This window comes from Dama dama, chromosome 14 (genome assembly GCF_033118175.1).
Source record: "Dama dama isolate Ldn47 chromosome 14, ASM3311817v1, whole genome shotgun sequence".
In the NCBI taxonomy this organism is placed as follows: domain Eukaryota; kingdom Metazoa; phylum Chordata; class Mammalia; order Artiodactyla; family Cervidae; genus Dama; species Dama dama.
In genome coordinates, this window is record NC_083694.1 from 18,042,122 (window position 1) to 18,069,678 (window position 27,557).

General features: G+C 38.6%; 1 protein-coding gene across 2 annotated transcripts in view; it reads right to left on the reverse strand.

The window, feature by feature from the left end:
* Positions 1 to 27,557, reverse strand: part of ESRRG (estrogen related receptor gamma) — a 672,170-nt gene that overhangs the window by 59,795 nt on the left and 584,818 nt on the right. For both annotated transcript variants that reach the window (XM_061160036.1, XM_061160035.1), the window contains 2 exons: positions 9,456 to 9,566; positions 5,204 to 5,365 (listed from right to left, as the gene is read on the reverse strand). In XM_061160036.1, coding sequence (XP_061016019.1) covers positions 5,204 to 5,365; positions 9,456 to 9,566 — 273 coding nt within the window. The remainder of the gene's footprint in view (positions 1 to 5,203; positions 5,366 to 9,455; positions 9,567 to 27,557) is intronic.

Below are 27,557 nucleotides of genomic sequence, written 5' to 3' on the forward strand. Positions count from 1 at the left end.
GAAGAAAACGGCAACCCACTCCAGCTTTTGCCTGGGAAATCCCATGGGCAGAGGAGCCTGGAGGGTGCATTTGGTCACAAACAAAGGCACTGAATGGTGGGGAGAGGTCTCTGTGAGCATCTTTATGGTCTACGGGGTCACAAGAGAGTCAGACACGACTTAATGACTAAAAGAGCAACAATATATAACTCTCTTAGTCAACTATGCCATTTCTTGCATATGAAACCATGATCACATACACATTTACATGAAACATACTGTTGTTACAGATGGAAACATGCGCATACAGTAATCATTTCCATCACAATGCTACGTACTTTTTCACATATCAAAAGCATGAGGTGGTGCTAAGCAGTTTAAGACAAATAATGGGCATTTGAAAAACAAAACCTTCACAACTTTGGGGGATGATATAATTTAAAAATTTGTCTTTACATAAAATGCACCAGGACAGTAAACATTTCTTTAAAAAGTATCATTGACCATAAATGTTCAAAATGCTCTTGTGTATTCTCTCACAAGATTTATATCCTAGTGTAGAAACAGTTCATTTATTTTCTTTAGAGATTTCTTTCATGTACAGAAAACTCTCAATACTTTTATTGAGAAAACTATTAAAAAAAAAAACTCAATGAGCAATTTTAACACATTTTCCTAAGTAAATAAATGTCTTTATAAAAAAGGTTTCAGAGTAAATGGAGAATACTGGTTTCTATATGTTAATTTCTGTTTCTTCATGAATAAACAACTACATGTAAAGAGTGTTCTATCACATACCTTCCTAGTGTGGTTTGCTTCTCAGGCTTAATATTTCCTGCCTTCGTTTGGCATGAAGAAAAATTGCAGGTTTTTTCCTTTCCTGTTTAATGCCATTATATAGACACTATTTTAAAAATGTGACTAAGAGGCCCCAAACTTAAACAGAGTCCTCCTTCTTTAGCAAGTAATTGTTTAACCTGTCATGTTAAAATTAAACAAGCCCACCTGACAATTTGCCATACTTGATAAAGGGACCAAAAAAAACCCTTCTAACATACATTCATTCAATTCACTTAATTGTTCAAATACCTTTCTCTTCTTTTAAAGTAATCCATCTGGCAAGATCCATAAATATATTTAAGCCACTTATATAGGTCAGCTAATATGGGTGATGCTTTTTTAAGCACCATCTGACGAAGCACATTCTGCATTCCGCTAACAAAGTTACAGTACAAAATAATATTTAAATCAAGCCCAAAGAACAATAACAGATCTGACTGCTGGGCTGATAATCGTCTTATCACACCGTGTGAAACCTAGCTCTAATATTTGACGGAGCCTCCATTACTTGGCAGCCCATTCTAAAAAAGGCCAACAATGGAGAGAGAATGAAGTGGAGTGTGCAAGACCTCCGTATCTACATAAAAGAGATTAGACGCGACAGCGTTCCATTTTACAGCTCAATCATATTGTGTTAGCATGCGCTTATCCGAGCGCGGACGAAATTGAAAGAGAAATAAAAAAGAGTCAGGCAGATAGGAACCAGAAAAGCGAGGCCTGAGCAATTTCCAAGGATATAAAAGGATGCTAATGGCGGGGCCCTGTCATTCTTAAAAAGGGCTATTAGGGCACCATCATCTGTTCTGGTGCCCTTATGCTCCTTCAACTAAAGTCAAGCATTTTCTAAAGCCCTTGTGATCTTTTTGCTTCTAGAGATAAAGTATGGTCATGTTTCAGAACAACACACTTTCCATTTATGTGATTTATTAAAGTAAGTCAACTAATTCTATTTACTGATTTAAAAAAAAAAAAGAAACCCACTCCCTATGTATTTTTCTTCAATATTTGCTTTTGTTGAATTTGTCACTTTTTTACGGAGCAAAAGAAGTATATGAAAATACTTTCCCAGCAGTGCAGAAAGGCTATGATGTTATCTGAGATGCTAAACTTGATTTTGAAGAAGCGTGTGGGTCTACATGTGTGTGTGATTCCACAATCTGAGAGCAGCATACAGAGAGCAAAGGCTTGGATGTTAGTATATTTTTTTTAAAAGATTTCACTTAATTTTCACATAAGCATTAAAAGCATAACAGTTTTGAAGTGAAATTTCAGTTCTGGTTTGGCTTTAATTCCAGCCCTGACCCCAGTGATCAGGACTAGGTCGTGGTATCAAAAACACATTTTTACTTTTATCGAGGCAGAAATGGGACCTCCATCTTTATATTCTCTTAGGCGTTACCCTCCCATCCCACATGGCACGCTGCCGCCGGGCCCAGGCAGCCCGAACCCGGGATGCACATAGCGCAGCAAGCTCGAATCACAGCATCTTTCTCTTCCACCTCAGAACACTGCCTGGCACGCTCACTGTTAGCATTTCAGCGAATGCGTGGTTTGCTAATCCCTCTCTGGAAAGCCAAGAGACTCCTTGCAATCATTTAAAACGCCCTCCGGGTATCACGAAAACCAGAGCTGTGAATCATCCGCGCACAGCAACCTTCTCTGGCATTTGCTGGGCAGAGAGGCTCACGTCAGCCCCCACCGATTCTAAGCCTCCGCTTAAGACTGAACACATAATCGGACAGCAATTGTTTCCACCACTGGAAATGCTGTTACTCATAGTTATTTAAAGTTACTGTCTTCACAGAAGTCACCAGAGCCCCTTTACTGTGACAAGTTCCTCTGTAAGCTGACATTTCTACTTAGATACACAACTGGACCCACAAATTTATCACCGACTTATCCTGACCGGAGAGCATCAGCAGGCATTGTTGACTTCTTGGTCGTCTTTACGGAATGTCTGCACAGTATCAAAATACGGGCTTAGTAGATTTCTGAATTCGAGGAGAACTGGGGCAAAATTCTCTGAAAGAATGGGCGGTGTGGAGTCACAGTGACATAGCCTTTGATGCTGTTGCTATGAATAATGGTAACATTATCGCTATTATTTTGAACTTATTCTCTCCAAGGTGATCAACTGAGGAACTAAAATACACAGATTCTACTCCAGGAAGCAATGATGAATATGGGCTTTGAAGGCTCTGGACACATTTGTGAACTTGTGGAAGTGCTTTTATTAATACCTCCTTCTGCCCCAGATCTCCCTATCTTTGAATTATGGATAAGAATGTCTGATTCCTGGGTTAGAACAATGGTTTTCAACTGGGGAAGAAGCGGGTGATTTTGCCCCCTCAAAAGGACATCTGGCAATGTCTGAAGACATTTTTGTTTGTCATAACTCAAGGGTACCAGAGGATGGTAGAGGGTAGAGACCGAGGATGTTGCTAAATTCCCTACAAGGAACAGGACAGCCCCCACAACAAAGGGTTACCTGGTTCCAAACAACAATTGTGTCAAGACTGAGAAACCCTGGTTTAGAATAATGCTATTTTAAATTTGTGACAATATATGCGTGTGCACATATAAATACTGGGGGAGGAAATGGCAACCCACTCCAGTATTCTTGCCTGGAGAATCCCATGGACAGAGGAGCCTGGTGGGCTACAGTCCATGGGGTCGCAAAGAGTCGGACGCAAGTGAAGCGACTTAGCAGCAGTAACAGCATATGTAAATATAAATGATATACTATATATTGGTTATTTTTAAAAGTATATGTGGACTCTTCAACAAATCTTGGTTGTGTTTCGTTCTAAATCCCTTTATTAACACTTTCTTTCAAATAAGCTTTCATATAATTGTTTAGGCAAATTCCAGCTTTGTCCCCTGCTACCATTCCCAACGTCTTACCATCTTTTAGGATATTCTATTCTTTCTTTTTTTGCTTTTCCTGAAAATCTGTCAGCTGTGATCATAATCCAAATGCAAACCAACCATCCACACGATCAAATTCTCATCTTTCTTTTAGATGTAGTGACCCTTGTGGAGGTATCTGCTACAGACCACACTCCAGCTCACCTATTTAACTAGTTTTGACCTAATTTGGGGTGCTTTATTAGCAAACAGTGTAAGACAAAGTAGCTGGTATAATACAGAGTGATGTTTAAATTAGTTTACAATTTGCTTGGCCTCATCTAGAACTGCAGTGAACAAAGCCATTCAGAAATGTCAGCTGTGTTCCCAAGCACTGTAACAAATTGTCGCCTGAACGCTGCACACCTAATGACTTCAAATTAGCTTCACTGCGATATCGCCTGACAGTTCGTTACGACTGTTAGCAACATAGCTGGCGTATCATGACCAATAAATTGGTTTCAGTGTGGGCTGGGAAAGGGACTTCCATCAATTTGATTAAAGAAATTACTGTAGCATTCAAAGCATAAAGACAAACTAGTTTAAGGAGACAGAAATAAGTTCACTCTACCAAAGAAACATGGCTCATCATCCAAAAATTTGTGTGTAAACTATTTGAAGATCAGAGTTCAAACAGACAATAATTCAAGTAGACAACTAAAATTCTTAAACCTTGTGATCAGGTAATATGTTCACTGATCTAAGGATGAGACGGTCTGGAAAGAAAAGTCACTGGATATTTTAAAATACTACTCTTAAGTTAACAGAACAGAAAATTTATGATGTTAGTTTAACATTTATTTTTGTAATTTATGTATAAAATCATGGTAAATATCTCATTGTAAACCAAAGCAATAAGCAACTATGAAAAGCAATTCAGTATAGATTGCTACTACAAATGACAAAATGAGTGATTTTTAAAAGGAAAAACGGGATCTAGACTACTCTTGATAAAAACCATTTTTTAAAGTGAAGAGAAAAAGCCAAAGTATTTTCTTAGGCTAAAACAGACTTTAAAAGGAGTAAAAAATATTTTAACAAGTTACATTCTATTTATCTGAGGTTGGCAATAATAGTACCTTCAGGTGTGAAAAAATAATGAACAAGCATTCAAGATGGTATAGCCATAAAAAGATTTATGATTCTATTAGGATAGGAAAGCTCTAAATTAAGTATGACAAAGACAAATGTAAAGGTTTAAAAAAAATCCTAATGAACAGGATTTCCCTGGAAGGCCAGTGGTTAGGACTGTGAGCTTTCACTGCTGAGGATGTGAGTTCAATCCCTAGTTGGACAGCTAAGATTCTGTATGCCTTGCTGGGTGGCCAAAACAAATAATATATAAATTTTAAAAATATATAAATTTAAAAAAAAATTTTTTTAACTCCTAATGAGAAAACTGTGAATTGGCCTAAATCAACATATACACCCTAGGGGATTAATTGCAAACTTTTCTTTTTCATTTCAGAAAAGGTACCTGGAATATGCTTCGCCCATCCAATGATAACCACCAGCTCTCGATCGGCCAAGTCACACAGTGTAGTGAGGGCTTTGATGTCACTGTCGGGGACGGTAGGGTCAGGCATGGCATAGATCTTCTCCGGTTCAGCCACCAACAAATGTGAGACAATCTTGTTATCTGCAGGATCAGACCAGAGCACTCCAGGATCACTAGAAGCATCATTTCTCTTTCACACATGCTAAACTAGGTGGTGTTTTGAAAGGAAAAAAAAAACAAAGCCTCGAATAGCCTATAATCAACCCCAAATATTCCATTTATGGTTCAACATATGTATATTAAGGTGTTTCGGAAAACCCATAGCACGAAATAAGCCGCTGCAGTTGTGATAGTTCTCTGCTTCTCCTTGGCTTTACCTGCCTTTGCTGGAATGAAGCATCTGTCCTGTAATGAAATTTTTTATAGCAAACAGATAAGAGGAGTTAGACGCTTTCTGGGTTTACTCTTTGATTCTTAAGTGGGATTTGGGGAAGTAGATTAAATAGTATACAGCAGTTTTAAAATAAAACTCTACGTAAACCGCTAAAATGTAGAAGGCAATGTGGGAGGCAAAGATCTAGCGCCCGTAGACCTAATGGGCATGAAAGTCATTAATTGTCCTAAATCCTTTAAAAAAGAGCAAAGGTCAGAGCCCTTCTGCCTGGGTGAATTACTGACTGTATAACTCTATCTCTGTGGGATGCCTTCAATAGGAATATCTTTCCTGTCTCCCTCTCCACACACCCAGCCCATCTTCCAAATAGAGTCAGTTTCCAGAAAAACACTCCTTAACTTAAATGTGACAGTGTTTTCTCTTCTGAGGGTCTAATTCTTCAGTCCTCTTTTTTCATCTGTTGTCTTTAGTTCACTCTGGTTCAGATTTATCTGTCTGAAATTTGTGATATATGTTTTTAAAATCCTTCATAAAGTAAACACTAGAGACAAATGGAAAGCATCACATCAAATGTGTTTTATCGCTCAGGGCCATGTGAGAGTTTATGGAAGGGGTTACAAAGCCTTGCTAACAGAATGAATTTTCTTGTTGGCCCTATTTCCAATTTTTACACGTAGTTTTAGATTTGATACTTTCTTCTAAGTGAGGAGATACAAATAGGTAAGAATAAACCCAGATATTTCAATATTCTACATCTTATTAATTTAGAAAACTAAGGTCTTAAATGGGATCTTCTGAGTCAAGCCAAAGAGTCTTCTCTGTTCACTGTTTGCCTTTTCCTCTAAATTTTTAACTTTTTAAACTCAAAATGAAAAGACTTCATATACCTTAGAATTGAAAACAAAGCTTTCTTTTTGTCTCCTTTAACAACAAGAATTCTTATCCAAGCTGTAATTTTTCTGATATAGTTTAAATTTTTATTACTATGACTGCCACATGAATTTTTCTTATTTCAAATTATAAACATAAATATTCCCTGGCAGTAATATTCAATTACTATCAAATTAAAAGTACAGATTTGGGAGGAAATATTCCCAAATATCATTATTTTGTAGAAAAAAATTAAGATCAAATAGAGATTCTTTTTTTTTTTTTTTAATTTGCAGGATCTGCAGAGAATGGCATTTGGTTCTCGTATATGCTACAGAAACAACATCCTGTTTTTTAGTTATGCTTGGAAAAGTTTCTGCTTTCATTGCTCTGACATTGCAACAAAACCTGTCAGCAACTACTAGATTCTCAGGACTAGAAGGAAATGCAATAATAAAGGGTGCAAAAATGTAACTGAAGGAAACAGTGATTCGAGTCTTTTTTAGTACCGGGAAAATGTCACCTGTTTTTAGCCAAGTCAATGGATAGTTGACCAGAGGGGCCAGAAAAACCTGGTGGAGGCTTAGAAATTCCTATCATTCAGAAGATGGAATAGCTGGCAGCACTGTTTCGAGGTGAAGCTTATTTAATGTTTCCCTAATTAGAATCAATGGAACCCAATTTTCATTCTTGGGCTTTTGCAGAACACAGACAATCAGTCAGGCTCCAGAAATCTCCCCTAGCCGCTTCCTCAGCAATGCCGGTGCCCAGTCTCCTGACACTTATCTGACAGGATCTGAAAATTAAGTTTTATAAATGTTTGTTACCAAAACACACTAATTGGATGGACTAAGGAAAATTAACACAGAGGCCTTAAGATAATGAGTAATGATTTATTAGGAGTCCTCTTTTATCTCACACCAGTGGAGCTCCCTGAAATTGCTGTAATCTCCTTCAAGGTACTTGACAAGCCTCCTCCCCGTTTCCCAGGTTTGTGCTGAAAACCATAGATGTTTCTCTGCCCTGTGGACTTACGAATGGGCTGGTGCGCATTTTTCTCTCAGTAGAGGAAATCATCAATGGTGTCAGTCAACGTTCACAGAAAATGAATGAGAAATGGCCAGTCTGGACATTTACTGAATCCAGGAAAACGAAACCTCTAATGAAATTAAGCATTAGTGTTTATTGCATTTTATTGTATTATCAGAAAGTTTTTTATTCTAATGTGCAAAATCTGCTTAATGCAGTCCTAGATCGTATTTGCAGAATGCCAAACAGCTTATGCAGGCTGAGGAGAAGATGCCAGATTGGACAATTGAAGGTATAATCAACATAATGTTTTTTGGAAAGGCAAAAGGAAACTATGCCATATGTTCACTTAAGCTTTAATTTTATGTAAAACTGGTTGTTTTTCCTTTGACATAGCTAAAATGTCCTTTCATTTACAGTTCAGGGTCTGTTTTATTTATTTAACAGATGCCCATATGCTCACATGGATGACACACAGCAGCGCCCCCTCCTGGAGAGTCCGAAAGAGGACAGTTTTTTTTTTTTCTCTCTTGCCCTGAAATCTGATCAAAAATAACCTGTGTCTTTTCTAGAACTGCTCTAGCGGCAACTTCCTCTGGTGAGGGCCGGTTGTGTCTTCTGAACCAGAGACAGCTACATAGGAGAACTGTTTCCATCGCAGCACTCTTCAGTGCTTCGCAATAAACTCTATGCATAAACATCCTAAGAGGTTAGCTCTTTTGCATTACAAGAAGCTGCCCGTATGCGAACCTTCACGTTGCAAACTTTCAAAGTCTGGCCTGAGTGAAGCTGCAGCTTGCCCTCGGTCTCCTATCACTGACGACCCTGCAGCTCTACCATCTTCCACCGCCTCTCCCTCCTCCAATCAGCAACTCTTCTTGCCTCTTCACTTGATGCCAGCCTCTGTATGCAAGCTGTTGTACTGTACTCCTGCCTTTTTCAACTTAGTGTAAGATTAAAAATGTTTTTTTTGTGTCTGTGTCTGATGTGTTATTTGTGTGAAAAGTACTATAAACCTACTACAGTATAGCGCTACACAGCTGTGGTAGTAGGGTACCCAGGCTATTTGCTGGACTTACGAACAAACTGGACTTACAAATGGACTCTCGGAATGGAACTGGTTGGTCTGTAAGGGGCTTACTGTACAGCCATGAACTGATTTTTCAGAAACTGGAACACAAGTTAACTGCCTTGATCTATATTCTACCTCTTTAAAAAGACGTTATCTATATTCTAGTTAATGATGAAGAGGACAGGGCTTGCATTTTAGCTATGTACCCGTCACCATTTTAAACTGCAACTGGACATTATCAAACTATGGGCTTTTAAAAAATAATTCATAAAGCCCATAAGGACATCTGAAATGGAACCACCAACCTATGCTTGTTATTAGTAGGACTCAATCTTGTTTTAATCTATTGATGGTTCGTGTGTTAACCTTCCATAGCTCCAAATTAATGAGGCTCCTAATGTATTTTCATTGGGAGGTTGAACAGTCAAACTCATTTAGTTAGTGAAAACTACAAAAATCACTTTCTTGTGAAATCTGAAACTAACAGCTCCAATGAACTAATGATCACGGTACGATCAGTTTTATGTACCTCTGAAAATAAAGATAACCTGTAAATGTAAAAGTCACACCATATAAGCTATGCCTTAGTATGCTTATGTTTCTACAAAATGACTAGGTTAAAAAAGGGGGGGAGGGGCAGGAGGGGACAAGAAAGCCATGGGGGAAAAAGATAATCAGCTGAGTTGCCATTGCTCTTCAAAGGCAGTCCCTGGGAATAAAGCCACAGACCCCCCACCCCCACCCCCTTAGGGAAGAGAAGCCTCACTGGAGTCAGTAGAAATGGGCATGCCAAAACTGATGTACCTAGAGCAGCCAGCTGGGAGGATGTCGTGTGCTGGAAAGCCAGACGTGTCTGCTGTACTTACATGGCTTTTTGGCTGGCTGAACCAGCTGAGGGTTCAGGTATGGGCTGTTCTCCGCATCTATTCTGCGCTTGTACTTCTGCCGACCTCCACGTACTCTGTCAAGACGCACTCCTGTGGGCAAAGACAGGCACTGACTTACTGTTGAGGTAAGTATCTTAGGGACCAGTCAAATACATAGAGGTAAACAGAATAGAATGCTGAACAGTCCAGGTGGATTAGAGGAATGTTTAAAAACAAACAAAAAAAAAAAGTGATGGTTAAGCCAAGATTGCCAGAAATTGGAAACCAAATCTGGAAGCGACGTCCAACCTGAAAGACATGTATCCAAGGCCATCAGAATCACCTACACACCAAAGAAAAGGCACCTTTCTTTGAGAATTAATACAAAGAAACTGGAAATTGGTGCTAATGTTGTTTCCTCCATTAGCAATGTGTATTCTCCTCATCATGGGCTTTCCCGGAGGCTCAGTGGTAAAGAATCCATCTGCCAATGCAGAAGACTCAGGTTCTATGCTTGGGTCGGGAAGATCCCCTGGAGGAGGAAATGGCAACCCACTCCAGTATTCTTGCCTGGAGAATCCCATGGACAGAGGAGCCTGGTGGGCTGCAGTCCATGGGGTTGCAATAAAGAGTCAGACACAACCTGGCGACTAGACAACAGTCCTCTTCATCAGTCACCCCTGAGAGCTCAGTGTGTGGGCTTGAGTAGATGGGTAGATCCAAAGCTGCCCGATCCACCCCAGTCTATCAGAGGACCTGTAGAAGTGAAAACTTCCCCGTGCCGTGGAGAGCAGGAACCCCACACATGGGATGAGATCCAAGGGCCGATCCATGTTCTAACGTCAACATGTCTCAGGAGTGTGTTATTTACATCTTGGCACACATCTGTATTCTGCTTTAATTGAGGGACTACAGAGAGCAGGTTTGGACTGAACACAGGAGAGAAAGAGGAGAGTCCTGAAAGAATACAGGAGGCTAGGATGGTGAAGAAGGGATTTGTTAAGAGGGCAGAGATGAAGCGTGAAGCTAGAAAGTAGGCAAAAGGAGACTGACAGTAACACTTTTTCCCCAAGAGTGATGGATTGGGTCAAGATTCAGGGAGGTTTTGCTGGCAGTGGATCAACAAGATTAAGGAAAGGAACAAAAGGAAAAGAAAGGAATTAGAAAGAAAGAAATGTCTCATTTACATGGGGGAGTGATGAGGAAGAGCTTGCTAATAACCTGGTTTCCAGTCTATAATTACAAAGTTTAGGGTATAACCATATAAATCTTTACCAAATAAAGAGACAATAACTTGGGAGTAAAGAGAAGGGTGAGAGATTCTTTCTGTGGTCTTAGGTTGTACCTTAGCTGATTAAAAAAAAAATTAATAAGTTCAGCCAAACAGTTCATTTATTTTGGTATTTCTCACATACACACAAACTGTTTAGGAGATAGTTTAACAGCATCCTCAGTATTATTATTTTACTGAAGGACCTCTCAGAGCTTTTAACACAGAGATAAACTCTGTAAAACTCTCAGAGGGAGATACAGACTATGCAATGTCTTGCAAGCCAATATCACAAAGATCCTGTTTTGGAAACATTTATCAATATCATGTGGCACATGTGCATTGTGGGGTAACTGAGTTACACGAAACAGTTTGGGAAAGGTTGATGTATTTCTTTGTGAATCCTGAAGGTGAATATATGCACTCAAATGTTAAAGATGATTATCAATTCATGAGCTAAAGAAAAATACAACTTTTCATATTATCTTAATAATACCACTTTAAGAGTTGATTTCCTTTTAGAGATACACACACACACTTGGTTCTAGATAAAGCCTGAAATGTCAAATTGAAACTTCTGAGCATAGTTTAAATGAAATCAAGAGAAAACTTCAAGAGCCAGGAGAGTAGATTCAGATAAATAAATACCAAAAATCGAAGAAATCAGGTATGGTATCTAAGTATTTAGGGGCTTCCCCAGTGGCTCAGACAGTAAAGAATATGCTTATAATACAGGAAACCAGGGTTCGATCCCTGAGTCAGGAAGATTCCCTAGAGAAGGAAATGGCAATCCAACCCCACTCCAGTATTCTTGCCTGGAGACTTCCATGGACAGAGGAGTATTTAATGGAAACAGTAGTGCTAGTGAGTCACAAAGAAACTGTATTTCTTTTTTTTTTTCTTTTTTTTGAAACTGTATTTCTTGACTGTTGCTTTTAAAGTACTTTTGAGCCTATAATAGAGTTTTACCCCTTTGATTATCTAATCTTTAATGTTCTATTTTTATTGTCTATATTTACTAAAGTTTGACACTTTCTCCCTTTTTCCCTTTTTAATTCATGTTTTATGTTTTTTCATTTCTTTCTTTCTCCAAGATAGTTTTCCAATTTACACAATGTGTCCACATTTTACTTGTTCATCTGAGATCCATTCAAATGTGTTTCATCATAAGAGTTTAGGAAATTCAAAGCATACATAATTAAGACTGGTATTATAGCACGTTTGGCATCTAAATTCAACACAATGCGGACATTAATGTGATGTGATTAAAGGTGTAAAGAGAAGGCAGGATGAAACAAACAGCGGGAGAAAGACATGGCAGACTGAAGCTAAGAAAAGGAGAAAACATTTTAAAATAACCAAAATTGTTAGAACCCATAAAGCTTGACGTACCACATATAAGCTTGGCACTACTATATATAAAATAGATAATCAACAAGGACCTATTTTTAGCATAGGGAAATTTACTCAAGTCTATAATGGTCCATATGGGGAAAGAATTTCAAAGAGTGGATATATGTATATGTGTAACTGATTCAGCTTGCTGCACAGCAGAAAATAACACACTATAAATCAACTATACTCCAATAAATTTTTTTTTATTAAAAAAAAAAAGAACCAAGAACCAAGAAAGCTCATAGAATACATCTCAGTTAGGTTTTGGACTCCAAAATTTGCTTCTGGTGTTTGTCAGGACACGCATTCACTATGCGCAATATAGCCTCACACTGCCAAATGCTGAACAATACACTACATATTTTCTAATACAGGAGTCAGAACTGGTGAGTTTCTGACAATGGATTTTGTCTGTCATGAAGGCACATGGAAGCAAACTATGGCTGAAAGACTGGATTCAAGGCCCCAGCTGCAAACAGTCCTGACATAGTCAAACATGCCACCCAGAGAGCCACCAATCAGCCGAGCCAACTGGCCCAAGTTCATGGGGAAACTGCAACACCGAAAACAAGTTATTAAACATCACGAAGAAAAAGTGAAGACTCTTTACTGACACAACTTTTATTATGTATTGTGCATTATTTTTGTATTTGTAGGAACAGATCCTTTAAGTATTACAAAATAATTTTATTACTGTGAATTTCCTTTCATCTTTGAACAATGAATTACAGACATACTCATATTCCTCCCTGCATGCTCCCTCCAAATTTAAAAGTGTGTTCTCCCTCTTACATTTATTCTTTTTCTCCTTTTTCCTCTTTTTCTTATTACCTCCACCCCACCCCACCTCACTGCACTATGTGGGTAGACAGACTACTGTCTATCCATACATCTATCTCATCCTTCCCATTTATCCATCCATCCATCCATCCAACCAGCCAGCCATCCCACTGTATATAGCTCTCTAGTTTCTAAATATAAATACTCAAGCACTTTTTACATAAGCCATGGTTTCTTTATTTCCTAAAATAAAGATCAGTTGGACAAAGGATTCTTTTATGATTTGTAACTTTAGGTAAATGATATTCAATAGATTATTAGAGAGGGAAAAATTAGATATTAATGCTACTTGATTAATAATTAATACAGTTATGTAGTGAAAATTGATGGACAGTCAACAGAAAAAGCATTCCTGCCAAGTTCAGATAACAATTAATTGTAAAAATTTATAGAACCAATGTATTTTAAAAGACCATAATAATTTAAATGTGAAAATTTTATTCCCATTTTAAGGCGTAAAAAGTAGGCAAGTATCAATAGTTTCAACTAAAAAATATTTATACCACTTTTAACTTCTTTTCAAAATCTGGGAAATCTTTTAATGCTGCCTGCAGTAAAATGATGATGATTTAGTTTAGCTGACTTCATACTCAGTGAAATGTTTGAACTCAAATCCTAGTAACACACCTGCAACTACTATATCATACTAAAATTACTCATATACTTACTCAGTTCTACTTGAAGAAAAACATACTCAGTAAAACCAATCCCCCCATCCCCCCGACCAGGACAATCACAGAACACACAAATACACAAGTGGCGTAGCTGTAAATGTTAAATCAGCCTAAACTATGTCTTAAAACTCGTGGACCCAGCCTCTTTATTGGTGCATCTTTGAAAATAAACAGGTTTATTCAGCTGAGTCATAATAATGCATGCACTGAAACTGTAAAAGTTATTTTAAAGGGTCTGATAAAACAACACTATACAGATATCACGAACAAGTCTATTATCAGCATATTCATAGTTTTAAAGTTTTTCCAGAAAAATGTTTCTGTCATAATATAATAATTTATTCCTAAACACTATATGAAGACTATGTTAAAAAAAATAAAGCATAGTTTACAAATCAGAATGCTTTCTTTCTGGCTCTTTCATTAACAAGCTCTTGAATTTTGATGAACTCCTTAACTTTTTGCTTTCCAAATGCATGAATATTAAGACAATATTCTCCCAGATGTTTTGCTGCAATGATCCAATATGATATGAATAGAATAATATATTTGGATATTACACAAATGCATTATTAAAATATTTTGTAAATATTAAAATGCCAAGGATATTGACATTATATCAAAATTTTGTTGAATTATTGCTATGTTACTTTATTGAAGTATATGCTGCATCATGATCATTTACTGAAAATCTACCCTGATGGAGTTTGACAGTCTACCATGTCTCAGTTCTATAGGTCAACAGATTTGATATATGATTGAATGGTAAGATAATACAAAAGATAAAAGCCCAATAATGATATTATTTGATGTGTAAGTAAGTACAGAAATATGGTATCTCATTCTATTTACTGCTCATCCCTGTTACTAATAATATCTCTTAGAGATTATTTTAGAATAGGTATAGAAACTAACCCAAATTCTATCAAAAAGAAAAATGCTTTCTTTGAATTTAGCTATAAATACATAATACAAAGTTAAGAAGAGAACTGATAATTATTCAATTAACCTAATGCATTTCATTTAAAAGTCTTAAACTATTTCAGCAGAAAGAAAGAAAAACAACCATATTTACGATCCGGACCAGGAAGATCCTGATTTGCCATAAACAAACATCAATCTAATCCAAATATTTCCACTGCCAATGGCAAAGCCTGCCCCTCTACATCTTTACAATCTTAAATACAAACAATTTCTGTTGGGACTTCACTTGTAAACCATTTTTGAAAAAGTTTAAAAAAAAGATTTCTCTCAGGAAATAAGATACCCACAATGTTCAATGTTTGACAGGATGTGAAGTTAATTAAGGCAATTGGACTTCCTATTCATGTGGAGACTGCCATTACCTTTTTAAAAATAAAAGATTTTAATAGTTGGCATTACTGACTAAACAGAACGCTTCACATTGCTGCTTCTTTCAAATCCTGCATGTGCCTGCATTGCCACAAGGGAATCACAAATCTCATACACTGTCAGAATTTACAAAATTGAGAAAGCGAGAATAGGGCAAGAAGGAAAAAAATATGCTGTGAGGCAAATAAACGCCAAAAGAAGTAAAACAGTTCAGCACAAGGCCTTCTTAGGTCAGCTCATTTTAAGTCTACATTTTCTGCCCAAATGCAAATTTTTACAATATTATATAGTCCAAAGTCAAAAGTATTTTCCACATTTTTTAATAGCACAAAGTCAGAGGCATTTTGTAGGGCAATAGAAGTTCTCTTTAGATAATCCTACAAGGCAGCCCCAGCCTATTTTGGCCAAGTCAAAGACAAGGTTTTCATAATACTGTTCTCTAACAAACGTTTGCTTAAAAAAACAAAACAAAACATTAATTACACAGACCCATGGAATACTTAAGATACACAGTCATATTAAAGTAATGGTAATCTTTAAAAAGAAAGTGAAATCATTTTTTAAAAGACTACTGATTTTAATGACTCCTAATAAATAGCTGGATTATTTAAATGTTACCGAATAGGACTTGTAATCGAGGATGGGAAACAGATGGGGAAGTACTGATAAAACTTACAAAGCAATAAGGTGAAGAGAGTGGAAACTTTCTCTTCCACTATGTCTCCTGATACTGCAGCGCCCTTTGCTGCGGAAGGAAACGTGGTTCCTTCCAGTCAGAAAAAGAAATACCTAGATGTGCCCTGGAATTTGCCTGAGATTTCTGTGAGGGAACCATCGTGGACAGAGGATAGGGAAAATCCCTTTGCAGGACTGCAGGAAAGAAGAAAAGGCAAGTCAGCAGCATCAAAACACCGCAGAGAGAATTTTAGTGGCAGCCTCTGCGGGGGCTCTCCTTCAGAACAGCATCCTTAGAGACAGTACCAGTTTTACGGAAAGTAGCTGGGTGTATTTATAGGCACCACAGTAAAAGGTGAGTGGGACTTATTTGTATATTGACACACACACTCCAACAAGCATCTCATCATCTTAAAGTACTGAGGATCATGAGAGACAATAAGATATGCCAAGCCTTAGTTATCTGCTGACGATTATTGCCCCTTCTCTAAATAGACAGCAATGCTGCTCAACACGGCTGCATGATGTAGTTCCTTTCTTCCTACTTCAGTAGTTTTTTGACTCCTGATACCCGCATCTCCCTACCAAGCAGTGTCTTCATTTCTAATGGAATGACTCAGTCTCTGCATGAAATGTCTTGGAATCAACCGGAACATCCACGGGTTATGAGAGCTTCTTCCATTCCAGGCAATGGGTTAACTCTTTTACGTACATGGACATACTAGATACTTAGAGCAACCCTACGAGGCAGGTGCTATTATCATCCCATTTTACAAATGAGAAAACTGGAACTGCAAGAGGCTGAGTCAGGAGTGGCAGCTGGGGACCGAGGCTGCAGAACCCACGTTCTCAAGCACTCTGTTTATACTGCTTCTCTGTCATCAAATTCTATTTTTGGAAAAGAGTGTGTGTGCTCAGTCCCTTCAGCTGTATAGACTCTTTACATTCGTATGGACTGTACCCCAGCAGGTCCTTTATTCATGGGATTCTCTAGGCAGGAATACTGGAGTGGGTTGCCATGCCCTCCTCTAGGGGATCTTCCCAACCCAGGAATCCGCATCTCTTCTATCTACTGCATTGGCAGGCAGGTTCTTTACCTCTAGTGCCACATGGGAAGCCCTTGGAAAAGAGCATGTGGTATTAATATATACTCCAAAAGCAGAAGCACAGGCAGATAAAGCCCAATTGTGGTAAACAATACTTGCCTCCTGATGGGAGTGTGTGTAAACAGTGGGGCAGAATGATGAATGAGCAGGAGAGATGAACACCTTTACCCCACTGAAGGACTGGGGCTTCTCAGGTGGTCCCAGTGGTAAAGAACCCACCTGACAATGCAGGAGATGGAAGAGACACAAGTTTGATTCCTAGGTTGGGAAGATTCCCTGGAGGAGGGCAAGGCAACCCATTCCAGTGTTCTTGCCTGGAGAATCGCATGGACAGAGGAGCCTGGTGGGCTACAGTCCATGAGTCAGACACAACTGAAGTGACTTTAGCATATATGCACACACAAAAGGGCTAGGCATTTTGCATATATGACTCTATAAAGCATCTTCACATAGGAGTTTATAGCTATGCAACTGTAAACCAAAAATGATAAACAGATTCAGTCACTCTGCTTTTCTATTGAGGTAGGGACCCAGAGATATTTATTTCCTTGCTTCCTGTTTCTCTTTAAAACATCAGTGAAATAAGACAAGGACTGCTTGGCCAGGGCCATGGAGGAAAAGCAACACTCTGGCTGAGTTTTGCAGTTTAGAAGGAGACCCAGATGGTGGCTTTTCAGCTAGACCCACTGACCAACGGTTACATTTACATTTACTTCTGCTGGAACACCATTGCAACAATTCAGCAACTTTGGAAACTGCTTGGGTGCATGTCCAATACTTCGGCCACTTGATGAGAAGAGCCGACTCACTGGAAAGACCCTGATGCCGGGAAAGAGTGAGGGCAGGAGGAGAAGGGGCGACAGAGGATGAGATGGTTGGATTGGCATCACCAAGTCAACGGACATGAATTTGAGCCAACTCTGGGAGACAGAGAAAGGGAAGTCTGGTGTGCTGCAGTCCACGGGGTCGCAAAGAGTGGGACATGACTTAGCGTCTGAACAACAGTGTGAAAATACTTTAAGATCTGCTGAAATAAAAGGGGGAAATCACACAAGGAGAGAAAATGCATATCCATTAAGCGGGCTTTTTTTTCTTTTTAACTGAGTCCTCAGTCACTAAAAGAGATAAAAGCCATGACTCACATTAAAGCTTCCTTGCTCTACAGATGAATTAACAATTAGCAAGGGGAAGTCTTTCGTTTTGGTCTCCTGATAGCTATCTGGACTATTAAACATGTGAGCCTTGCATAAGAAATTACAGAGGCTTCCCTCTGTTGCAGATTCAAGCTGCAATCAAAATACATTTGTAGATTTCTGCACCTAGGACACAGCCACAAAGAAGTCCCTCCTTTTTTTTTTTTTTCCAGGGTGCGATTCACTGCTCTTAGCTGGTTCTGAGGCATCTGTGCTAAATTTATAATCTGGGTGATAGCCGAAATAAAAATCACAGAAAGCTGGAATAGTCATAGTTTACAAAATACTTTGCAAGGAAAATATGATTCCACCAAGGGACCCAAGTTGCTTCATCTGAAGCATGGAGCCCTAATCTATGACACATACAAGTACAAATTAGGTCATCTGCAACAGGTGACAAGTTTTAATTGAATGTCTTCTGTCTGCAATTCTGACAAAAGGTGAATGGAAATAAATGAGTCTGGCAAGAACGGCCCTGAGCCTTACAAAACCCAATATCTCATTATTTTTAAACAGCTATCTATAAACTGATGCTGACAAGCCTTGAACCTTTTATTTCTGCTCAAGATGAGGTGGTGTGCAGGGAAGAAAAAAAAAAAGGGAAAGAAAAAGGGGCATCTAGAACATTACATTAAACATGCAATACCTACCATTATTACTTCCCCAATGTAATTAAAGGAAATCTCCTATTCAAAAGGCACTATTTCTTACTTTGCTTGATGTCAGAGAGGAAGAGAGAGAGCAATGCTTGCCTTGCATTTGCTTAAACATAGAGACTGCCTTCAAGGAAAAAAAAAAAAAAGAAAATCTTCCCTTTCTTTCTTTTTGGCCTGTTAAAAATTTCATAAACTATTCAAAGAGATATTACCGTGGCTTAAACCTATCTAAACTCTGTGTTGTCTGGTTACTATTTAATACTGGTGACTCTTCCTTTTATCCCTTTCAAAATTGCCTTCTCCTGTGAATAAAGTTGTGAATTAGCGGGTAAAGACATGAAATGTGGTTGCACATCACCATCAAGAAAAGTGATTCTACTAATTCACAATTAAATTTGACACTGGCAGCAATAAGTTTAACACAATAATAACAGTAATAACAGTGCACAGTACCCCATGGGGATGCTCTGTAAACAGAAGCACAAATATTATTTATGCAAAATTCAATGCCCTGTAAAAATGAATTAAATATGAAATCAACCAAGCTGGTTTATAAGTTGCAGGTTGAGAGCCATAGTCACTGTGTTTCATTCAATGGAGAGGAAGTCAGTGGAGACCAAAAAACCAGACATGGATTTCAAAGAGAATACAGGCTGTGGGAGAAAAAAATAAATGAGTGACAGGGAAAGATGGTGGTAAGTAGGGAGGTCATTTGTTTTTTGTATGTGTGATTCTAGATCACATAGGCAACCAAGATAGAGTTTATGAAGCTCAAAAGAGAAGCTGACTGTAATGAATCTGCCTGCAATGCAGATCCCTGGGTTGGGAAGATTCTCTAGAGAAGGGAATGACTACCCACTCCAGTATTCCTGCCTGGAGAATCCCATGGACAGGGGAGCTGGTGGGCTGCAGTCCATGGGGTCTCAAAGAGTTGGATAGGACTGAGTGACTGACATTTTCACTTTTCACTTGGTGACTTTAGTGGGGAGAACTTGAAGCCCTGGCCCATTTGTTAGGCACTCAGCAAAAATAATAAAAATGCTTTACCAGGGCAGGCTGCAAGTTAAATTGCTTCAGCTATGTCTGACTCTTTGAGACCCCATGGACTGTAGCCTGCCAGGCTCCTCAGTTCAGAGGATTCTCCCGGCAAGAACTCTGGAGTGGATTGCCATTTCCTCCTCCAGAGGATCTTCCTGACCCAGGCTCAAACAGCAATTCCAAGAGCCAACTATAAGATACCAAAGTGACACATGATGCTTAATATTTTTCCACTGCTATGATCTGGCAAAATTGAGATTGGATATAAAGTAAAGCTAGCAGAAAGAACATATGTCTGGGTCATGTGAAAAAGAATGATACCTAAAACATAAAATACATAGGAAAAAAATCAGTAGAGATCAAATGTTCATATAATTTAACACACCCAAATTTCCTATCAGTGAGACATTTTCTTGTGACCATGTGACATTTCTTATGATATTGGCAGCAATAAGTTTAATAGAGTAATAATAGTAATAATAATACGCATGGGGATTCTGTGTGTAAACAGAAGCACAAAGAAAATTTATGCAAAATTCAGTACCCTGTAAAAAAGAATTAAATATGAAATTAAGCTGGTATTCAAGTAGCTGGAATGAGAACCACAGTCACTGCATAATGTTCAAATACAGAGGTACACAGTGGAGTTCAACGGCCTCACCGTAGGTTTTTAGCGGCGTAAACAAGAAGTGCCATGGGCTGAATGTTTGTTTTTCCCCCAAATTCATATGTTGAAACTGAACCCCCCCATGTGATATATCCGGAAGTGAGGCCTTTGGGGGGATTAGATCACAAAGGTGCATCCCTCATGATGGGACTAGTGCCCTTATTAAAAAGGTTTCAGGGGACGTTCCTGGTGGTCTAGTGGTTAAGACTCCACCTTTCAATGGGTTAGGGTTAGATCCCTAGTCCCTAAGGTCCCGCATGCCCAGAGAGCTCTCAGGAAAACCTCACTGAACGCTGAATCTGCCAGGGTCTTGATCTTGGACTTCTCGGCCTCTGGAAATGTGAGAAATAAGTTTCTCTTCTTTATAAGCCACCCAGTCTATGGTATCCTGATATAGCACCCCAAATGGACTAAAACAAGAAGAAATAAAGAAAAAATTTTTAAAAAGACTTGGCCATAAGAATGAAATAATGCCATTTGCAGCAATATGGATGGGTCTAGAGACTGGGCTACTAAGTGAAATAAGTGAGAAAGAGAAAGACAAATACCATATGATATCACTTTTATGTTGAATCTAAAATATGACACAAATGAATTTATATATGAAACAGAAAAGACTCAGACATAAAGAACAGAATTGTGGCTTCCAAAGGGCATGGGGAGTGTAGGAGAGAAGGAATGGGAGTTTAGGGGCAGCAGATGTAAACTATTACATATAGAATAGATAAACAACAAGGTCCTATTACATAGCACAGGGAACTATATATATATATACACACACACATACACTCACATATACACACACATAACATACATATATGGTAGTTTAGTCAATAAGTCATGTTTGTCTCTTGCAACCCCTGACTATCAGAATAGCCTATGAGACTCCTCTGTCCATGGGATTTCCCAGGCAAGAATACTAGAGTGGGTTGCCATTTCCTCCTCCAGGGGATCTTCCCGACCCAGGGATTAAACCCAGATCGCCTGCATTGCAAGTGGCCTCCTGCATCTCTGGTGGATTCTTTACCGACTGAGCCGCCAGGGAACATAACATCCATACACATATATAACTGAACAATATATATAACATATATATATATAACTGCATAATTTTGCTGTATAATAGCAAGTAATATAACACTGGAAATCAACTGTACTTCAATAAAATTTTTCAAAAGGAGGGAGACAGATATTCTACAATGGATTGATTCAACATCTAATATGAAATTTAAAAATACAATAGTTTCCCATATGCTTCTCATCCAAATCTATGTACCATTACTAGCCCCCCATTCATCTGCCAACTATGCTGTTAATTTGTGAGGAAAATTAATGAAGAAAAAGAAAAGAAAACCAAGAGAGAGTCTGACAGAATGGTCAAAGTCTTGCAGAAGTACAGACATGGAGAAGATGGCATGGTGGATTTAGAATACACTTCCAGCTGCCTGGGTCCACAAGGGCACATGGCTTCTATGAGCATATTTTCAAGCCGATTAGAATTCAGTTTTCCTCCCCTAAAGTTGACAAATTAGACTATTGAGGAATTTAAGACCTCATGAGAAAAACTAGGGTAGAATAATCATGAGTGGCAGTGATAGTAAAAAAGCACTTATACATAAGTGATATATTCACTAAAATTAAATAAAGACAAATATGAAAAGACTCTTAATAACAGACACACTAAATAAGTCGTGTTTCCTGTACAATTAATTTCCATTTATCATCCTTTGATCTCTGGAATATTTTTAGTATCTTCCTTCTACCTAGTTTTAGCAAGATAACTATAAATTCAGTTTGAATTGCTGTAGATGATACGTGTATGAAAAGACATTTAAAAAAAAAATCTGTTTTTTAAACCAAATGTTCACTGACACATTTATGTTACCATTTTGGGAATTGAAGTTTTAAGCAGGTGCTATTCCAGATTCATACTTAATGAATGTTAAAGATTTGGGGGAGAGTGATGCATAAGCAAATATAAATATAAACATATCAAGACTTTCAGTCAAGGAAAAAAACAATGAAGAAAATGCTTACTCTGAGGCCAGTAAGAAACTTGTGCATTTAAAGTGCAGTGGCAGGGTGAGGTCCATGGGCTGTACTTTTGTTCTATTAGGATGTGTGAAGAGTGTATAAAAAAAAAAAAAAAAAAGACAGAAAACACCAATGATATTTCCAGATGCCAAATACAGTGGGTCTTGGCTGAGGAAAGCCTGTATCCATACCAGATCATAAATTTCCTGAAAGACTTTCCTGTGTGTAGTTGTTACAGGAGGGGCGAGCTGGAGGTACTGCCAGAATACCCAGAATGGCCCACAAGGCCAGAAAGAATCTTGAAATCCTAAAGGTGCCAAGAAATGAAGAACAGGCTTTTCTAGGCACAGGCAGCTCAAGGCTAGATGTTGGGAGTTAAGCATCTAAGTGTCACTGCTTCACATTGAACGCAGTAGAATTTCCCATGAAAATCTCTTTGCAGTATTCCAAAACACATTTTCACTCTTTCCTGTCAACAGGTTCACTCTAAATTTTTATATTATTTTATTTCTTTAAATTTATTTGGCTGTGCTGGGTCTTATTTGTAGCATGCTGTATCTTTAGCTGCAGTGTGCACGTTTAGTTGCTCAGTTGTGTCCGAGTCTTTGCAACCCCATGGACTGCAGCCTGCCAGGCTCCTCTCTGCCCATGGGGTTCTCCAGGCAAGAATACTGGAGTGGGTTGCCATTTCCTTCTCCGGAGAGTGGGGGGCGTCTTCCTGACCCAGGGATAGAACCCGCATCTCTTGTGTCTCCTGCATTACAGGCAGATTCTTTACCTGCTGACCCACTGGAGAAGCTCTTTAGCTGTGGCATGTGGGATCTAGTTCCCTGACCAGGGATTGAACCTGGGCCCCCTGCATTGGGAGTTTGGAGTCTTAACCACTGGGCCACCAGGGAAATGCCATTTCTCTATATTTTTAAAAACACAATCTAGGTTAAACTCAAACTTATAAATATTTTATCTATTATGTATGCTCATAATTTCATCAAAGAGTTGAGGGTGAGGTCATGGTGAGAAATGACACTCTAACTGAAACAGCTTCAAAGGATCCAAATACAGCCAGATGATTTTGAGGTACGTTTTAATAGCATGTTGCTCTGTCATTGCCCTTGTAGTATATGTCACACAGAAGACACTCAAAAACACTGAGTAAGTGAATAAAATTTACAACATGCTTTATAGCCATGGACTAATCAGGGTCTTTTTTTTTTTTCTTTTGATATTTCTAAACCTGGAATGTAAACACAGAAAGATATGGACCTCTTGCCTTTTCTCTCAGTAATTCTTATTTATCATGTCTTTCTTAACTAATATGTTGTAACTTTAGAAAGGTACAGAAAGCTTGACAGTGGCAAAATAGCATGAAGCAATTAAAAAGAGACAGAGAGAGAATTGTTGAAAGGTGTGTATGTGCATTTTGAGTCACTTCAGTCATGTCCAACTCTTTTTGACCCTATGCACTGCCAGGCTCCTCTGTCTCTGGGATTCTCCAGGCAAGAACACTGGAGGGGGTTGTCATGCCCTCCTCCAGGGGATCTGCCTGACCCAGGGACTGAACCCATTCCTCTTATGTCTCCTGCATCCGCAGGTGGGTTCTTTACCACTAGCGCCATCTGGGAAGCCTTCTGTTGAAAGGGAGGACATCTAAATTGAATTTTTCCATATTCATCCTTGTAATATAAGAGGAAACAGCATTTGATTTACTGGGAAAACCTCAGATAAATATTAAGAAAAGTTAACTCATAAGAATTATATTTAGATTCCAGATATTGAGCAAGAAAGGCCAAGGTCCCTATACTTGGGAAATTTGATAAATGAAGAAAACTATTCTCTTTCCGAGACATTTTTATTGCTCTCTAGGCTGGAAGCAGATGAATGAATGTGATCACGTGTTAAGCTCTCTTCCAGTTCTAAGACTCTATGAATGAAATGGTATACTTAAAAAGATGGAACTGACCCACAGATTCAGAGTACAAAAACTGCCTTGGCAGTGGGAAACATCAACATACTTCATATCTTAAATCAGGAAGACCAGAGCCAAATGGATAGCATTAATGAACCAGAAGAGCAGAAGGTTTTCTGGCACAAGCCTCAGCCTTCCCCTTTCACTGACCTTGGCCAAATGCATTTCCTTTTGTTCTTGACAATAATACAGCAAATAAAGTGCCCATGTTTGAAAAGCGCTTCTAGCTTATTACTGCATTAGGAGAAGATCAATGCCTGTTGCATATGCTTGTGCAGACTGAGGGATGGAAAATTAGAAACAGCTTCAGATTTGTGAGCACTGTACCACACAGAGGCTAGATTATGCTAAGGAGAGGACTATATGACCTAATAAAGGAGATTAAGAAAACGACCAATGAGCAGCTAATACCTATTCTAGTACTTAAGTGAATTTCATCTGGAGTTTCAAAATAAAAAGGTATTTGGCTAAACAGGATCAGGTTTCAGTAAATATGCTACAATGAGTAATGTTTCATCTAAATATCTATAGTCATCCTTTTAGGGCTTCCCTGGTGGCTCAGGCAGTAAAGAGTTTGCCTGCAATGCAGGAGACCCAAGTTTGATTCCTGGGTTGAGAAGATCCCTTGGAGAAGGGAATGGCAATCCACTCCAGTATTTTTGTCTGGAAAATTCCATGGACAGAGGAGCCTGGCAGGCTACAGTCAGTGTGGTCGCAAAGAGCTGGACACAACTGAACAACCAACACACACACGTATACATATATACACAGAAATTATAGCTATATATCATGTGTGTGTATATATATATATGTATATATATATATACACACACACATAAATACATATAAAAATAGATGTGTGCGTGCATGCTCAGTGGAATCTGATTCTTTGCGACTTCATAGAATGTAGCCACCAGGCTCCTCTCTCTATGGGATTTCCCAGGCAAGAATATGGAATGAGTAGCCATTTCCTTCTTCAGGGGATCTTCCCGACAAGATCAAACACAGGGATCAAACCTTCGTCTCTTGCATCTTCTGCATTGCAGGCAGATTCTTTACCACTGAGCAACCTGGGAATCTCTACATAGCAATAGATAAATGCACACAAATTCTAAATCAATAATATATAGTTCAATTTCTTTACCTTCTTGATAATGATCTGGCAGGTCTAATGATTCTGTGGCAATTATTTATTTGCAAGATTTTTCCATTCAAAGAAAACCCATGTTACATGAGTTTATATTGATGTTGATATCAGGAGTTGCAAATTCAAACAAATACAGGGACTCTCGATGTAAAGTTAAGAAGTGAAATGGACTGTGTGTTTAAAACAAATAAGGAGGACGTACTGTGGCGACCCAGAGACCACTGGTCCCACAAATGTACACAGGCCCTCCCAGCGCCCCCATGATGTTGCCTGTGGGGGTGCAGGCGCATCCGAATGGAAGGCCAGCATTATCAGTTTTCAATTCCAAAAGAGGCCAGCAACCTGGATCTTTACACAAAATTACCCAATGATTACATGTTCACACCAATTTTTTGCTAATCAATGGCCCTCAGGATGCCAAATTATAGTCTTTGGTTTATATTCTTTAACACAGGGGCTATTTGTTACAAGTTCCCTGGTAGAAGTCAACTCTGACAGCTGGCTGATTAAACTGATCGTACTATAAGTTGGTAGCTATTTAGAAATTTTATTTAGGCCTTCCCTATATATGAGCACAACTCAACTGCTTAAGTTGTTTGATAGGCTATCTTTTGAAATTCTAATTGAAAAATGCCATTTTCCACAGGTACAGAAAACCAAAGAGGAAAGGAAGCGGAGGAATAAATTAGGAGTTTGGGATTAGCATACACACACTACTGTACATAAAATACAGAACTAACAACGACCTACTGTGTAACGCAGGGAACTCTGCTCAATATTTTATAATCTATAAGGGAAAATAATCTGAAAAAGAATCTATGTATACACGCAAATATACACTTATGTGCGTAACTGAATCACCTTGCTGTATGCCTGAAACTAACACAACACTGTAAATCAATTACACTTCAATAAAAAAATAAATTAAAAAAATGCTATCTAGTAGGGTTTTAGGTATAATAATGTATAAAATACAAGGATTCTCATTAGAAATCATTTCAAACAAGAGTAAAACGGGAACCATCTATGCCCACACATAGCACCTGTCAGTTAAGAATGTTGACATGTTTTGATCCACATAAGCCCTCTTAAAAAATCTTGCTTAAATAAGCACAAGTCTCCATGGCTGTTTATAGTAAACGGCAGCGAAGGCTTTCCTTAAATTCATCCATCATGTTTACAAAATATCTTTGACTTTAGGAAGGAATATCTTTCTGCCTAGCAAAATCTGTTGGAACCTGCAAAGTCAACTCTTATAATACAATTGGTGTGTCATGACTGTCACTAAGATGACACCAAATTAATCATTATTGGGAATTAGCTGACAAAGAACTGCTCTTCTGTTGGCCTAGACCCTTCCTCCCCCAACTTTTGTGTAATATGGAAGAGAGGGTCTTCGATGTGAAAAAGAGTAAAATATGCTGAACACCTTTTGGAACTGTCTAGTAGGAATCTGGTTTTAATAATGATTTCTTTGGTTTGGTAGATCACCAAACACAATGGACTAGAGGATGCTACAGACATCTGGAGGGGGTGGGTATCAGTGGGAGATGGCCAAGATGGTGTTACTATCAAAGCTGTTGTAAGAGAAAGGAAAGGAAAGAAACTAAATTTCAAAAGACTCGAGAGCCTAAAAAATAAAACCTCTATGATTAAAAGAAGGTACTAAAAATCACTTAATCATTAACTCTTTAAAAATACATGGGGGAAGAAGCGAGTCTCTAAGCAGGTCATGACATGCACTGGACAACCAGCAGTAATGTATCACTGAAGCCAGGATCAATTAAAATATAAACTTACTCAGAGGGAAGTCAAATCCGTACACCTGCTGAACAAAACGGTTATGATTCTCATCAGTACCAAACCACTCATGCAACATGAGCCTCTCTGACAGAGAGGTAAGGGCTTCCCCTAACTCTTCATATTTCAGAAACTCACTTTAACAAGCGTCTCATCTTTGCTGCCATCAAGAGAACAGGATAGGAATCCCTGGAAGTTGTCATCCAAGTGCCCTAATAATCAAGAAGGCTGTTACTGGGTAGCATGACCACCACCACCATCTCCTGCCCACATCCACAAGGGCTTCCT